Source organism: Lipophrys pholis (assembly GCF_963383615.2).
Source record: "Lipophrys pholis genome assembly, chromosome: 7".
In the NCBI taxonomy this organism is placed as follows: domain Eukaryota; kingdom Metazoa; phylum Chordata; class Actinopteri; order Blenniiformes; family Blenniidae; genus Lipophrys; species Lipophrys pholis.
The window spans coordinates 1088714-1105299 of NC_137638.1; the positions used below are offsets into that span (position 1 = coordinate 1088714).

Here is a 16586-nt window from a genome sequence, read left to right on the forward strand (position 1 = left end):
AACCTATAACCCTGCGTCGTCACTTACCGACATGGCGGACCACCTCCTCCAGGTGGCGCTGCACCAGCTCCTCATGCTCGTCGCTTTAATAAGGACACGTGTTAGATTTGTCTTTTTCTTATTTGTTTTTTAATGTATTTCTGCTGCAGTGTTACAGCGCCGCCTATAGGACTGCCAGAGTACTACATGGTTTTGAGTCGTTTTCATGGTGCCGTGTGGACGCAGATCTTTAGGGAGACTTAGACACGTAGAGAAAACATAAAGGAATGGAAAAATGGGGGGGAGAATGTAAAAAGGAAAAAAGAAAGAAAAAAGGGTGGAAAAGAAAAGAAAAGAGAAGGTTATGTGCAGACGGGATGTCAGTGAATCCTTCTTCCTCAGTAGTTTCCAGAGGTGAAGAGCAGCTGGACGTTCAGACTGCCAGTGGAAGCAGCGCCGCCCGGCCAGACTGCTGCCCTGTAGGGAAACGCCTGAGGGTGGAGAAACGCCTGAAGGTGGAGAAACGCCTGAGGGTGGAGAAACACCTGAGGGTGGAGAAACGCCTGAGGGTGGAGAAACAAACACCTGAAGGTAGAGAAACGCCTGAGGGTGGAGAAACGCCTGAAGGTGGAGAAACGCCTGAGGGTGGAGAAACGCCTGAAGGTGGAGAAACGCCTGAGGGTGGAGAAACTCCTGAGGGTGGAGAAACACCTGAAGGTGGAGAAACGCCTGAGGGTGGAGAAACGCCTGAGGGTGGAGAAACACCTGAGGGTGGAGAAACGCCTGAAGGTGGAGAAACACCTGAGGGTGGAGAAACGCCTGAGGGTGGAGAAACGCCTGAGGGTGGAGAAACGCCTCGCTGACATTCAGCAGATTGAAGACTTCTTATTGGATCTGAAATGTTTCATCACGGCGGAGACGCCGCCCGCAGCATGACGTCATGGAGGAAACGATGTGGGCCATTTAAAGGAGCGGCGCTCTGAATGAATGGCTGGACTGTTTGGTTTGATGCTTTTAATGGCGGGAGGTGTGTGTGTGTGTGTGTGTGTGTGTGTGTGTGTGTGTGTGTGTGTGTGTGTGTGTGTGTGTGTGTGTGTGTGTGTGTGTTTCCAGACATTCCTGTTAAAACACAGACATTCTTTACTAATTTCATGCGCCTGTTATTTATAGCCACGACACGTCACCTGACGTCACCTCGGCAACTAGCAGCACACACACACACACACACACACACACACACACACACACACACACACACACACACACACACACACACACACACACACACACACTACTTTCTGCTTCACTGTAGTTTGTAACCTTCCTGACTAAAAGAGTCATTTTTGACATTTTATACTAAATAAGATTGATTGATTGACTTTGTTGTTTTTCTCTCTGTTAAAAGTACCTACAAAGAACTGTGTTGTATGTGGCGCTATATATATATATATATATATACTGTATATATATATGTGTTGATGTTGGATGTCTCCACACGGTGAAACAATGGTGACCTGATGTAAATCTGTTGTGGGACTTTGTGGAACGACAGGAAGTGAAGCAATCCCGCTCTCTCCACAATAAGAGCACAATGTCCCCGAGTCGACGACAAACTGGAGTTTAAATATAGAAACGTTCTCTTTCCCAGTCAGAAATAAAAGGTTGTGGTTTGGTTCAGGGAGGACTGTTACCTCAGAGAGAGAAGGTTCTGGAAAAAGCCCGGCCGTGAGCCAACAGGAATCCTCGTCAGAAAGCCCATGTTTGGTTCCAGATGTTTGGTTCCAGATGTTTGGTTCCAGATGTTTGGTTCCAGATGTTTGGAGGATGTGCTCGTGTGTCTGAAAGCAGCTTGTTCGAGTGAATTCTGTGTTCTCTGATTGTTCTGAAACGCCCACAGCCTTTGGACAGTCGGAGGTTATTTGGGATCCTAAAGAGTCTCGGTGTTTCAGCGTTCAGACACGAGGGAGTTCACGGTGCTGTACAAAGAAATAGAAGAAATACATTCAGCCAGTAAGATTATGAAAAACAGCTGGGGGAGGGGAAAAGGAAGGTTCCTGTACATTTATATATTTTACTTTGCTGAGTTTGTTTGGGTATCTTCCCCTGCCCATAACGTTTAATGGAAGGGACTGAAACTAAGATCTGAATAAGAGTAAAGTGGAGAATAAATAAAAGCTTTAGGAGAGAGGCGATAAAAGAAGTCAAATCCATTCTTAATTCAAACGTCTGAGCAAATGATTGTAATAAAGAAGCCCCAGGATGGAGCCTTGAGGAACCCCCCCCCAGGTGACTTTCACTCACTCAGATTCAGAATTACTGGTCAACACAGAAAAGTCCTTACAGGTAAGATTTAAATCAGTTAAAGCAGATTTCCAACCGTCTTTTCAGTCTGTCAAGCAGTTTGTGGTGAAGCAGCCCTCAGATCCTGAAACACTGAAACTGAAAGTCTCGATGAGTTGCTGCTCGAAGCTTCAACACTTTGACGGTTCGCTGCTGAAGTTTGACCTAAATAAAGTCATGGCTTGATTCCATGAAAACCACCTTCGTAATCCTCGTCATTTAAATAAAACCCAGTTCTGTTTTAAAGAGTTCTGGCAAAGCAAAGAAAAAGAAATAAATAAATAAATAAATAAATGAATACAATTAAATAAATAAATAAAAAAATAAAAAAATAAAGAGTTCTGGCAAAGCAAAGAAAAAGAAATAAATAAATTTAAAAAATAAAAAAAAAAAAAAATAAAAAAAATAAAGAGTTCTGGCAAAGCAAAGAAAAAGAAATAAATAAATTTAAAAAAATAAAAATAAAAAATAAATAAAGAGTTCTGGCAAAGCAAAGCAAAGAAAAAGAAATAAATAAATAAATAAATAAATTTAAAAAATAAAAAAATAAAAAAAATAAAGAGTTCTGGCAAAGCAAAGAAAAATAAATAAATAAATTTAAAAAATAAAAAAATAAAAATAAATAAAGAGTTCTGGCAAAGCAAAGAAAAAGAAAGAAAGAAATAAATAAATAAATAAATTTAAAAAATAAAAAAATAAAAAAAATAAAGAGTTCTGGCAAAGCAAAGAAAAATAAATAAATAAATTTAAAAAATAAAAAAAAATAAAAAATAAAGAGTTCTGGCAAAGCAAAGCAAAATAAATTAATTAATTCATTTAAAAAATAAATAAATAAATAAATAAATAAAGAGTTCTGGTTGTGTTTGGAAGAGTGCTGAAGAAGAGCTGGTCAGGAATGGAAAAAATAGCTAAAACTACTTAAGTAATAATTGAAATATAATTAAAAAAAAAAAAAGTACAGTGGTTCAACTAAAATGATTGAAATAGCTGAAACAAAGTTTTCTTTTTCAGGAAAAGTAGGGAAGAGGAAAGGAAAGGAGATAAAGAAGAAAAGGAAAAAAGAAAATATCTATAGTATTTCTATACATTTAAAACTGCTCTCAACACGAGGAAACACACGGCTGCTGTAAAGACTTAAATAAACAAGATGGATCAAATAAAACTGCTGAAGCGGAAAAATCCATTAAATAAAGGAAAAATCTGTCAAAATGACAACAAGAGCTAAAAATGTAATAAGATAGACTGAAATTCAGTTTTATCAGGTAGAAAATTGTGAAACGGCTCTTGTGGTGATGAAGGTTTTCAGACTGGTGGACTAGAAGGAGCGTGTTCGTCTTAAAGAATCTGAGTCTGATGAAGAGAAGGAGGGATGAGTAGAAGTCTGAAAAACTAGTTAGGTGTTTGAAGTTTGAGTCTGCTTTAAGAGGACTGGTTTTAATAAGAGTATTTCTTCCTTTCACAGCTCCGCTTCTCCTCACAGGTCCCTGGGATGGACAGATAGCAGGAGGAGGACGAGGACAACATGTCGTTCTTCGGCCTGGACTGTGTGAGGAAGAGAGAGAGAGGTGAGCCCGGACCTGCACCACCGTCACAGCTTTCAGGACAGGAGATAGATATAGATATATATATCTATATAGATACCATATATATGGTGGAGTCACTCTAATGAAATCTTCTTTTTTTTATCAGAGCTCGAGAGGAAACTCCGAGCGAACGACCGTGAATACAACCTCTCCTTTAAATATGCAGTAAGTATTATCCTGTGTGTGTGTGTGTGTGTGTGTGTGTGTGTGTGTGTGTGTGTGTGTGTGTGTGTGTGTGTGTGTGTGTGTGTGTGTGTGTGTGTGTGTCTTTCTTTGGTTTTTATTTATTCTGAACCAATGATGACACTTTATCAATCTTTGAACATTTCTACAAACAAAATGATTCCAAAGGAGAAAACCCTCCCAGGATTTCTCTTAAAGATTAATTACGACCCAGAAAGTACCACAACATGTGAGGATGCACCGACAGTATCGGGTCCCATACTGCAGGAATACTCGTACTGGTGGAAGGTTACTACGTGATGTCATCCGTCAGCAGCGCCCCCTGCAGGGAGGTCAGTGCAGTGAGGGCGGTCTGGGGTCTGGAGAGTCTTTAAGATTAGTGAGGATGAGAAAAGTGAAGCAGACTGATGAAGAATCAACAAACCTTCATCGATTTACAAGTTTCATCAATTCAACGGAACATTAAACGAGTGACGAATGTCAAAAGGCCACTTGTCACACACACAACCACTGTGGTTGATCTGGAAAACACGGAAACTCCGTCCCTCACAGTTTGAAGAGAAACTGACTTTTTTATAGAAGAAAATCCTCCCTGGAGTCATCAGAGACTGGACTGGAGTCATCAGTGGACTGGACTGGAGTCACCAAGAGACTGGACTGGAGTCATCAGCAGACTGGACTGGAGTCACCAACAGACTGGACTGGAGTCATCAGTGGACTGGACTGGAGTCATCAGAGACTGGACTGGAGTCATCAGAGACTGGACTGGAGTCATCAGTGGACTGGACTGGAGTCACCAAGAGACTGGACTGGAGTCATCAGCAGACTGGACTGGAGTCACCAACAGACTGGACTGGAGTCATCAGTGGACTGGACTGGAGTCATCAGTGGACTGGACTGGAGTCACCAAGAGACTGGACTGGAGTCATCAGCAGACTGGACTGGAGTCATCAGTGTACTGGACTGGAGTCATCAGAGACTGGACTGGAGTCATCAGAGACTGGACTGGAGTCATCAGCAGACTGGACTGGAGTCATCAGTGGACTGGACTGGAGTCATCAGTGGACTGGACTGGAGTCACCAACAGACTGGACTGGAGTCACCAGCAGACTGGACTGGAGTCATCAGTGGACTGGACTGGAGTCATCAGCGGACTGGACTGGAGTCATCAGAGACTGGACTGGAGTCATCCGAGACTGGACTGGAGTCACCAGCAGACTGGAGGTCAGCCAGAGCTTTGAGCTGAAGCTGCTGCCGAGGAAACTTCCTCTGCTCAGGACTCATTGATCTAAATTGTACTTGTGACACTTCATCAATGGAACCATAGTTTCTGTATATATAGTAATCTTTTATTTATTTCAGATAATTTCCATGTTTTGTTGCTGCAGCCAAATTTTATTTTGTTGAAAATCGTCAAAATGTCTCTTTGGCCATCAAGGTTGCAGACCGCTGGGTCCTCTCTGAAACACTGCGTCCTCTCTGAAACGCTGCGTCCTCTCTGAAACACTGCGTCCTCTCTGAAACACTGTGTCCTCTCTGAAACACTGTGTCCTCTCTGAAACACTGTGTCCTCTCTGAAACGCTGCGTCCTCTCTGAAACACTGCGTCCTCTCTGAAACACTGTGTCCTCTCTGAAACACTGCACTCTCCATATCAGTCCACAGTTTCAGTATCCAATCAAACTGAGTCATTGACTTTTTAAAGAAAACAACCGTCCTCCCATTTCTTCTGTTGCTCCAAGAGGAAGCGTCTATTGAGAAACACGCTAACGGCTGTAAACACTCATTTCCCCTCCCGGTCAGTTTCAACATTTCTCGGCAGAACAAAGTCAGCGGGCGGTGACGTCAGTGGAGAGACGTGGAGATAAGACGACCAGATCCACCTGCTGAAGAGTCATCGTGTCTTCAGACGGATTCCAGCCCGGACTGACCCGAGCAGACGGAGGAGAACCGAGGTTCCCTTCATTCTGCAGGGTGAACGAGGGCTGACCGTCCGTCTGCTGAGGAACGGTCAACACCTTCAACAAATCAATGCTTCTCCTTCATCCTCAGTGGTTCTCCGGAGGGATGAAGATGAGGACCTCATGAGGAAGATGTCGCAATCCGTTTCTGCAAAAATCACAACAAACTGAAAGTTTGTCCAGTCAGAGCGGATTTCAGGGACAATGGGAGCGTGAAAACAAAAACACTTCGACACGAGAAGAGAACGAGGGCATGGTGTGCCGTGACTTTACAAACTCCACAAAATTAGTTGATACAAGGAGATTTACTTCTCTGTATTTGTGGCAGAATTCTGTATATTAACTTTCAGTATTGAGACTTTTTCTGTATCTCACTGTCCAGTTGTAGTGAAGTCAAACGTCTCTTTAAAATATAGTCGCCAGGTATTTCTTTCATTCATCCACTTCTACAGATTGAGAAGCAAAAGCAGTACGAGTTTCCTCCACCCACATCAGTATTTAGGCGTCTCTTTTCGCGTCTCAGTGTTTGAAGTTTCAGTTTTGAGTGGACCGTCCCCCCCCCCCCCCCTCGTCCACATTGTCCACATTATCTACCATCAGTCTGTCTTTCATTTTCCAGATTCAAACATGAATGCAGGCAAATATTTAGACAAGCCGTGAATGTGGCCAGCCTCCCAGCGTGTCGGTGTTATCGTCGTGGATGAAACAGAACCCAGCGCTTCACTTCCTTCATATGAAGACAAACTGCACCGGACTCACCCTGAACTGACCCACCGGACTCACCCTGAACTGACCCACCAGACTCACCCTGAACTGACCCACCAGACGTTCTCTGTACCAGACTCACCCTGAACTGACCCACCAGACGTTCTCTGCACCAGACTTACCCTGCACTGACCCACCAGACTCACCCTGAACTGACCCACCAGACGTTCTCTGTACCAGACTCACCCTGAACTGACCCACCAGACTCACCCTGAACTGACCCACCAGACTCACCCTGAACTGACCCACCAGACTCACCCTGAACTGACCCACCAGACGTTCTCTGTACCAGACTCACCCTGAACTGACCCACCAGACTCACCCTGAACTGACCCACCAGACGTTCTCTGCACCAGACTTACCCTGCACTGACCCACCAGACTCACCCTGAACTGACCCACCAGACGTTCTCTGTACCAGACTCACCCTGAACTGACCCACCAGACGTTCTCTGTACCAGACTCACCCTGAACTGACCCACCAGACTCACCCTGAACTGACCCACCAGACTCACCCTGAACTGACCCACCAGACTCACCCTGAACTGACCCACCAGACGTTCTCTGCACCAGACTCACCCTGAACTGACCCACCAGACGTTCTCTGCACCAGACTCACCCTGAACTGACCCACCAGACGTTCTCTGCACCAGACTCACCCTGAACTGACCCACCAGACGTTCTCTGCACCAGACTTACCCTGAACTGACCCACCAGACTCACCCTGAACTGACCCACCAGACGTTCACGGCACCAGACTCACCCTGAACTGACCCACCAGACTCACCCTGAACTGACCCACCAGACGTTCACGGCACCAGACTCACCCTGAACTGACCCACCAGACGTTCACGGCACCAGACTTACCCTGAACTTGACCCACCAGCCTCACCCTGAACTGACCCACCAGACGTTCTCTGTACCAGACTCACCCTGAACTGACCCACCGGACTCACCCTGAACTGACCCACCAGACTCACCCTGAACTGACCCACCAGACGTTCTCTGTACCAGACTCACCCTGAACTGACCCACCAGACGTTCTCTGTACCAGACTCACCCTGCACTGACCCACCAGACTCACCCTGAACTGACCCACCGGACTCACCCTGAACTGACCCACCGGACTCACCCTGAACTGACCCACCGGACTCACCCTGAACTGACCCACCGGACTCACCCTGAACTGACCCACCAGACTCACCCTGAACTGACCCACCAGACGTTCTCTCGCTCTTGTGTTGTGAATAACTCAGCGATGGGACACGTTTATCACCCTGAGTTTTGTTTCTCACTACCTCGGGGACTGGACACGTCTCCCTGAAGGACTCCTGAGAATTATGGCTTTAAATTCAACCCCCAGAAATATCTAGAATTTTAATTAACATGTCGTAGTTTTACATTCAAATGAAGCCAGGAAGTCTAATTTTGAGGAATTTCAACTAATACCGTATTTTGTGGACTATAAGTTGTACATAAGTCGATAAGTCACATTGTTTACCAGTTTGCATCATGAAGAGGAAAAACACATGCAGGTTCTTGGTTGTTTTTTGCGTCTCCTGACTACCCAGGTTCTAAACCTGGTCCAGCAGCTGCTGCTCCAGAAACTTCTGTGAATTTGTTCTAGAGATCTTTTGTGGCGCTGTAGCAACTTTCTGTTGTCACACTGTGACATCTAGTGGCCACAGATGGTACGTACCACTGTAGTTTGATGCGACTAATGTAAGTCACGTGACCTGACAAACGGCAACAACAAATAAAAGTATGACTCGTAGTACAGAGAATACGGTAATAAGCTGCTGCTGGTCCAAAGATCTCCTCATGTCTGCACGTTTCATTCATGATGTTGATTTGAACAGATTTACAACCTTTAACCTTTAACCTGCTCCTTTTCCAGACAAACGCCATCAACACCTCCAAATACAACTTCTTCACCTTCCTACCTCTCAACCTGTTCGAGCAGTTCCAGAGGATCGCTAACGCCTACTTCCTGTTCCTGCTGGTGCTCCAGGTAAGACAGAACCAAGGAGGCGGAGCTTCATCCAGTGAAGTAAAACCTTCAGGAGGATCTGATGCAGCTTCAATTACCAGAGTTTCTATCTATCTATCTATCTATCTATCTATCTATCTATCTATCTATCTATCTATCTATCTATCTATCTATCTATCTATCTATCTATCTATCTATCTATCTATCTATCTATCTATCTATCTATCTATCTATCTATCTGGTAGGCTGGCATTAAAAAAAATCTAAATTCATGCACAAGGTATTTGAGTCATCCTGTTAACAACATAACCATCCAACAAATTGGTCAACCAACCAACCAGTCAACCAACTAACCAACCAACCAACCAACAAACCAACCAAGAACAAACCAACCAACCAGTTGAACTCATGTCAGGTCACCTCACTATGTTTACATTTGGTGTCACACAATTTTCTTTGCGTCGTACTGTGAACCTTCAAACATGTGACCAGTACTTCATGGTCGTAGTCACAGGAGAGTAGAACTCATTTTAACCCGTGGGATACTTCATGACCAGACTTTTCTCAGAACAAACAGCACCTTTCACAGCATGTTGATCTCACACGTCCGTCCTCCTCACACTGCGGCCGCGTGAGAACCAATCAGAATGCGGCGACAGTCTTAAAGAGGAAGCATGGGTCCGGGACAGGAAGTTGCCTCATCGCGTTGCATCACCAAGGTCGTGTAGAGTTGCTGCTCCGCCCACACCGAACGGCAACACATTAGACTGACACGCTTTGCTAATCTAAACTACTACATTCATCAAGTTTACCAGTTACTGTGATGAGTTCAATCAGCTTCCATCCTGCTTTGCTTTTTCCACCCGAGGAGCCGATCGCAGCCGATCGCAGCCGACTGGGCGAAGGCGGAGCTGCAGGTCCATCATGACTTCTCCTTTGTCCAGTGGCTTCATGGTCCAATTGACCCAGTCCCAAACGGACCCTTTTCAATCTTTAAACGTCGCTGAGCACACCTGATCACAGGTTGTTAAAAATGTGGAATTACAGGGTCGTGAGCTTTTGGCTAATCGAGTGTATCGAAGAACAAAGAACTGATAAACCAAAACCTGGTTGAACGCTATTTTCATGCTTCAGTGTCTCATCTGTCCTCACAGTTTCAGTTCAAACTCTCAAGACAATAAGTTTGTAACAAGAACTGAACGCTTGAGGAGGCAGGGAGGCACTCCTGGTCGTCTATTAACCAACGCTGTAAGTGAGCAGGAACGTCGAGACGAGGATCCCAGAGGAAACGTGTTCATGCTGAATGGAAAAAAACAAGGAGAGTTTCAGGCAAAGAGATCAACTAGAGCTACACTCGGTAGAGCGCAGACCTTCGTCAACGCCACCGTCGTTTGTGGAACTGAGTTAGCATCGCTAGCGTGTTAGCCGTTAGCATGTATCTATGCTAACTAGCCTGTCAGGTCGCTACATCACTGTGAAACACTGAGCAAGGAGCGTCTCCATGGCAACAGACGCTGATCTCCTTTGATCTCCATGAGGAGCCTCTCTCATCCACTTTGAATGGGACTTTTTTTCCACAGTTTTGTGGATTTATTCAGAAACGTTTAGTCATTAATCTAAATGATTGGTCCTTGATAACAAATCATCCCTGAAGATTTCATGTAATTAGTTTTGTCGTTTTGCACAAAGTTGGTAAAATACATACAAACCAATAAATAAATAAATAAATATATATATAAATAAATGCATGTCAACTGTGGGATGGATGGATGGATGGATGGATGGATGGATGGATGGATGGATGGATGGACGGATGAATAAATGATATTTAGTTACAGGCTGAACAACTGTGTCTCAGACTCAAAGAGCTTTTCATCAGACCTGTGTGTGTTTGAAGGTTTGGATTCAAGGTTCTGTGTTCTGTGTCCTCGTGTTCTCCAGGTGATTCCCCAGATCTCCTCTCTGTCCTGGTTCACCACCGTCGTTCCTCTGGTCCTCGTGCTCTCCGTCACCGCCGCCAAAGATGCGACCGACGACATTGTAAGACTCTTTTCTGTTTGCTGTTCCTCCTCCAAAGAGCAGCGCCGGTTTTATTGATGCAAAACGTTTTGCTGAAGCTTCTGATTTCACTTCCTAGTTTCCTGCCCAAACGCTCTGCAAGGCATCAAGCCCACGATTTCAAAACAGTTGCTTCAGTTCTTCCCTGAAAACTGTGCGTGTGAAAGTGTGTGCAGCTTCAGGCCGCCGCCGCCGCCGCCCAGCCGCCAGGTGACTGATGCCACCGGTTCCAGATTAGCTCAGGAGGAGGAACAAGAGCCTTTTGTTTGCTGGGCCGGGGAACGTCTGTTACTGAGGCCAGGTCGCGAGGTTCAGGCTTCATTCGATCTCTTCGGGTGAACGGAGGCGGAGTCTGCAGCTGGAGCTGGAGGCCGACACGTTGACTCGGTAGAATGTGGGATCTCTAAGATTCTACTTGAAGTACATTAAGGCCCGACGAGGAAGAACACAAACATTTTCCTTGTGTTTGGGGTGTCAGTGGTCGTTTTCACTGAAAAAGCAACTATTTGGAAACTGCTCCCAAGGAGGAACTTTTCAAAAATGCCAGGGCTCCATGCCGAGTAGACGGCGGGAACGACCATCATGGTCGCAGTAACCAGTTCTTCTGCTCATCCACAAGTTGATGGACAATAACAAACATGGCGCCTCCAGAGTGGTCTTATTGTCCCTGTTGCAGCTTTTCTGGTTGAGATTCATGGTCTGTCCACTAGAATGTCCCTGTTCTCCAGGGTTAATGCCAACTAGTGGACCAACATGCTCACTACAATATTTTCAGTGTTTCTGCCGTTTCCATGGAAACAGACATCTTTCAAGAACGTTTGCGTGAAAACGCGAAACTTTTCTGACACAATCTATCAAAAATTCAGTTTTGGTAATGAAACGTTGTCGTGTACAGTAAATACTTTACATATTCAAATGAGGGTTTTTTTATCCAATCGGCTGGAAATGCTCCTGTTTCCTGTTTCCTGTTTCCTGTTTCCTGTTTGTTTGATTGACTGGACTGTTTGGACAGGGCGCGGCGCCCCCACAGGCACAAAGAGAAACCACACCAAGCAGTTGGTGGAAGAAGTTTTCACACGTCTTGCAGTTTTACTGGAAATGAATCTGAATTGGGCCAAAACTGAAATCCCAATATGTGAGACGATCCAACACAAAGTCAACGCTGTGATGAAACACTAATGTGAATGGGTTTCACTAATGTGGAGTCTAGAGTTCGAGTATGGTTCCAAAAGGAGGAACCACAGACTTATTTTCTCTCCGGCAGAAAGACATTTTGATGTGAAACCAGATAAAAAGACGCTCCTCAATAAGCGCTGTGGTGCCGATTGTCATCTGGGATTATTAAAAAGCTCAATCATTAACCACTTCAACGTTTCTTCTGCCACATGCTGCAAACACTTAGAACACCGTTGCTTAGTTCCTCTTCTGGCAGTTTTCGTTACTCATTGGCGCTATGATGTGTCTTTCTTCTAGAATCGCCACCGCAGCGACAATCACGTGAACAACCGGAAAGTTCAGGTCTTGATTGACCGAAAGTAAGTTCCCACACATTTGTTGATGTGAACCTCCTGGCATCGGGCTTTTTACATCCTGTTCTGTGTATTTGTAGAGGCGTCTTCAGCGATGTCCAGCTTTTCTGTTCAGGTTGGAATAACTCAAGGAAACTCAAGGTTCTCTTCACCGTCGCTTTAGAAAAGTTCACGGTTTTTATTCACAGTGGGGGTATTCCTCAGGGAAACATCTTGGGTCCCTTTTACTGTCATTATAACGGTCAGCATTAATGTTGTTTATCTTTTGTATACATGTTGGGGTTCCGCAAGGAGATGTATTGAGTCTCTCATGTTTTAAATTTAAAAAACTTTTTTCTGACTTTTGTATCTCAGGGTCCCTTTCACTTTTATTGTGAAAGTGGTTTTTGAAGGGAGAATATCTGTTGTTTTCAACTCTGCAGGCTTGCGAGAGTCCAGATCCTGAGTACAAATCAAACCTGCCTGACATACTTGAAATAGCAGGAATCACATCAACAGGATACAAAACAAGTTCTGCCCACTGTCCTGCAGCTGCTTCCTGCGCTGGAGACAAACCACCGAACACACCGGGAAAATACAGGGCTTAAAATTTTTTTTATAATAATTAAAAAAAAAAATAAAATAAAATTTGTATATAATAATAATAAGGTTTGTCAACAAAGAGAATAATAGAATAATTATGTGAGATGATTATACAGTATAAAATATTTAATGGTACACTAAACCTGTTTCTTTAAATTTATTTGGAAGATTTCACCCTGAAGCAAAACTCCGGCAGACTGAGACTCGTTTCAAGTAAAAAGCCATAGTTTCTGTGTTTTCGTTTCAGAAATGTTGAAAATATACATACTGTGTCTCTAATGTTGTACAAAAGTAATTAATCTGTATCTCGTTTTCCCTTTTATGGGTGGTGCCCCGAGGTCATCTGATGCATATCAGATCCTAATATCTAATATGATCAATAAGTATCTGTCCTAACTGTTAATCTTTATCACTCGGGTAACTACCCAGTAAGTTGATTCCTAAAACCAGAAAGTGTCGTTTTCCCTGAGTTCCATGCAGACAGACCCTGAGCGGTTTCACAAAGTGTCATTTCTGCCCAATTTTAAGTTTTTGTGTTTGTTCTTGAAATCATTGGCCCTGAATCCAAAAATATGTGAATGAGTATTTGAAAACACCCCATAAATAGAATCCAAATCCCTCCCCATATCCTCGAAACCCAGAATAACACTGACAGGAAGTGAGGTCAGAATGCTGGGCCTCAGCTGCGCTCTTGTTCCACCTGACGATCAGAGACGCTGGTGTGTAGAGACGGACTGGATCCAAATGTTTGGACGTCTGTGGGCCTCCCCTCCCGCTGGTTCTTCTGGCTCCTGGCCAGTCCTGACTGGATGAAGGAAGACCTTCACTTCCTGTTTGTGATGCTTTCCTTAGAAATGTAAGCATCTCCAGAGGGAGAATCCAAACTTTTACTTTCCAACGTCAGGGAATTTATCTCAGTGGAAAAGTTGGAATTTAAATGCAAAGTCCATATTGTGTGTATTTATCACGAGAGTACGTGTTTGTAGTCAATATACTGTTGTTTAATACTTCAAAAATCTGCTGAAACCTTTTGGTAATAATGAAGGAATTTGAAAAAATAACTGTGTTTTCCTGGGCTGGCTTTTTAATGTGTCACAGAAACCTGATCAATAATACTTCAGTAATTTACTTTCATGTTTTAAAACATCTTTCAAATGTTCTTTATTAAGAGGGAAGACTGTAGACGTATATTAAGGTAGGGATTGTTGTTGTTGTTGTTATTATTTTTATTATTATTATTAATAATAATTAATAATAATAATAATAATAATAATTATAATAATTATAATAATTATAATAATAATACTAACTTTATCTATATAGCACTTTTTAACAACATTTGATTCACAAAGTGCAATTTCAGTAAAAACACAAACATTACAAAATAGTCGGGACACAGAGGAGACGTGCAATCATAGACAAAGATTACAGTAGAAAATTAAAGACGAAAAGCAAACAACCAAACCCCAAAGGCGTAGGAAAAGAGAAAACATATATAAAATAAATGTGGCAGTAATTTGAGTAAAAATCAATCAATGGACTATAAAAAGAAGTTAAAACAAAAACTAAGCTTCAATTAGAAGCGAGTCTATAGAAGTGGGATTTTCACTGATTCAGTTTTGTCTTTGAATTTAGGAGGATTTCAGTTTGTTATGCGAGAGTTCTGACAGGAGGACAGTTTGTTCTCTAGATCAGCTGGAGGGAACCGATCAGACACACTACGATAGTACGACGTATGATACGAGACCCCACGGTGCAGTACAGGTACCAGACCATACTGTCTGATAGGATACAGGCCCGTTTACACAGAATGTAGATGTGAACGGTGGAGAAGATGAACTACGTCTGTTCCTGCGCCGTCCTGGAGGCTGCAGGTCTCTGCTGTCCGGGGAAGGAATCCAGGGAACTGGCAGGAAGGCGCCGTGGGGAAAGTGGCCAGTATGAGGACGACCTCTGGGGTCGGTCCTGGGGTCGGTCCTGGGCTCGGTCCTGGGCTCGGTCCCGGGGTCGGTCCCGGGGTCGGTCCCGGGGTCGGTCCTGGTCTCTCAGAGCTCCTGCCGGGCGGGCTGCACAAACAGGCCCTCACCAGCTGTTTCCTGTGTTCAGGCTGCGCAGCGAGAAGTGGATGGACGTCCAGGTGGGAGACATCATCAAGCTGGAGAACAACCAGTTCGTCACCGTGAGTCAACGCAGAACTGTTTACACTCATTCCACCGTTTCCTCTTCTTTTCCTCGGCAGTCTGAAGTGATATTATACTGTCATCAGCTCCGTCTTTGTACTTGTCAGAGTTGATTCCTTCAGTTGTTTCAGCTTCATTTTTACAACTAATCTTTATAGAGATTTAAATCTTTTTTTTTTTTAAATTTGTGTACAAAGTGAATTCGCAGTAGCTAAAACAAGAGAAAAATACATTAAAAAAATCCACAAAACACGACAAAAAAGAACAATTTTGTGGTGTTTTGAGTTTTTCACCTCCACCAGCTTCAGTCCACATTAGCATAGCGCAGAGCATAGCGTCTCTCTCCGCTCTGCGCTATGCTAATGTAGACTGTAGACCGAGCTGCTGGGGATGAGTCACTTTAAGCATGTAGCATGTAGCATTGCTGGTCTGTGAGCCTGAAACTCTTTAGCATGTAGCATGTAGCATTTAGCACCGATACACCGATTGCTGGAAGTCACTGAATCCGTGTCTTTGGTCACAAGTGGGTTGTTCCTTCTTCGGTGTTTGGTCGTGGGAGGGGTCATGTAACTCATGGGAGGGGTCATGTAACTCATGGGAGGAGTCATGTAACTCATGGGAGGGGTCATGTAACTCATGGGAGGAGTCATGTAACTAGTGGGAGGAGTCATGTAACTCATGGGAGGGGTCATGTAACTAGTGGGAGGAGTCATGTAACTCATGGGAGGGGTCATGTAACTCATGGGAGGGGTCATGTAACTAGTGGGAGGAGTCATGTAACTCAAGGGAGGGATCATGTAACTCATGGGAGGGGTCATGTAACTCATGGGAGGGGTCATGTAACTCATGGGAGGAGTCATGTAACTAGTGGGAGGAGTCATGTAACTCATGGGAGGGGTCATGTAACTAGTGGGAGGAGTCATGTAACTCAAGGGAGGGATCATGTAACTAGTGGGAGGAGTCATGTAACTCATGGGAGGGGTCATGTAACTCATGGGAGGGGTCATGTAACTAGTGGGAGGAGTCATGTAACTCATGGGAGGGGTCATGTAACTAGTGGGAGGAGTCATGTAACTCATGGGAGGAGTCACGTGACTCATGGGAGGAGTCATGTGACTCTAGAGGAGTCATGTAACTAGTGGGAGGAGTCATGTAACTCATGGGAGGGGTCATGTAACTCATGGGATGAGTCATGTAACTAGTGGGAGGAGTCATGTGACTCATGGGAGGAGTCCTGTAACTAGTAGGAGGAGTCATGTGACTCGTGGGAGGAGTCATGTAACTAGTGGGAGGAGTCATGTAACAGAGTCTTTGTGATTTCAGGCTGACCTCCTGTTGCTCTCCAGCAGTGAACCTCTCAACCTGGTCTACATCGAGACGGCCGAGCTGGACGGGTTAGTCTGAACTGCTGACCGCACAAAAACCGCACAATGTAGTT

The 16586-nt window shown here is 44.3% G+C and overlaps 1 protein-coding gene across 1 annotated transcript in view; it reads left to right on the forward strand.

The window, feature by feature from the left end:
* The window catches only part of LOC308112176 (putative phospholipid-transporting ATPase IM), a 43649-nt gene that overhangs the window by 10608 nt on the left and 16455 nt on the right, over positions 1 to 16586 (forward strand). Inside the window, exons 2-8 of the mRNA XM_080467468.1 lie at positions 3782 to 3884; positions 4009 to 4067; positions 8707 to 8820; positions 10741 to 10839; positions 12331 to 12392; positions 15075 to 15147; positions 16472 to 16542. Of these exons, the coding sequence (XP_080323594.1) occupies positions 3842 to 3884; positions 4009 to 4067; positions 8707 to 8820; positions 10741 to 10839; positions 12331 to 12392; positions 15075 to 15147; positions 16472 to 16542 (521 nt within the window). The 5' untranslated portion in view covers positions 3782 to 3841. The remainder of the gene's footprint in view (positions 1 to 3781; positions 3885 to 4008; positions 4068 to 8706; positions 8821 to 10740; positions 10840 to 12330; positions 12393 to 15074; positions 15148 to 16471; positions 16543 to 16586) is intronic.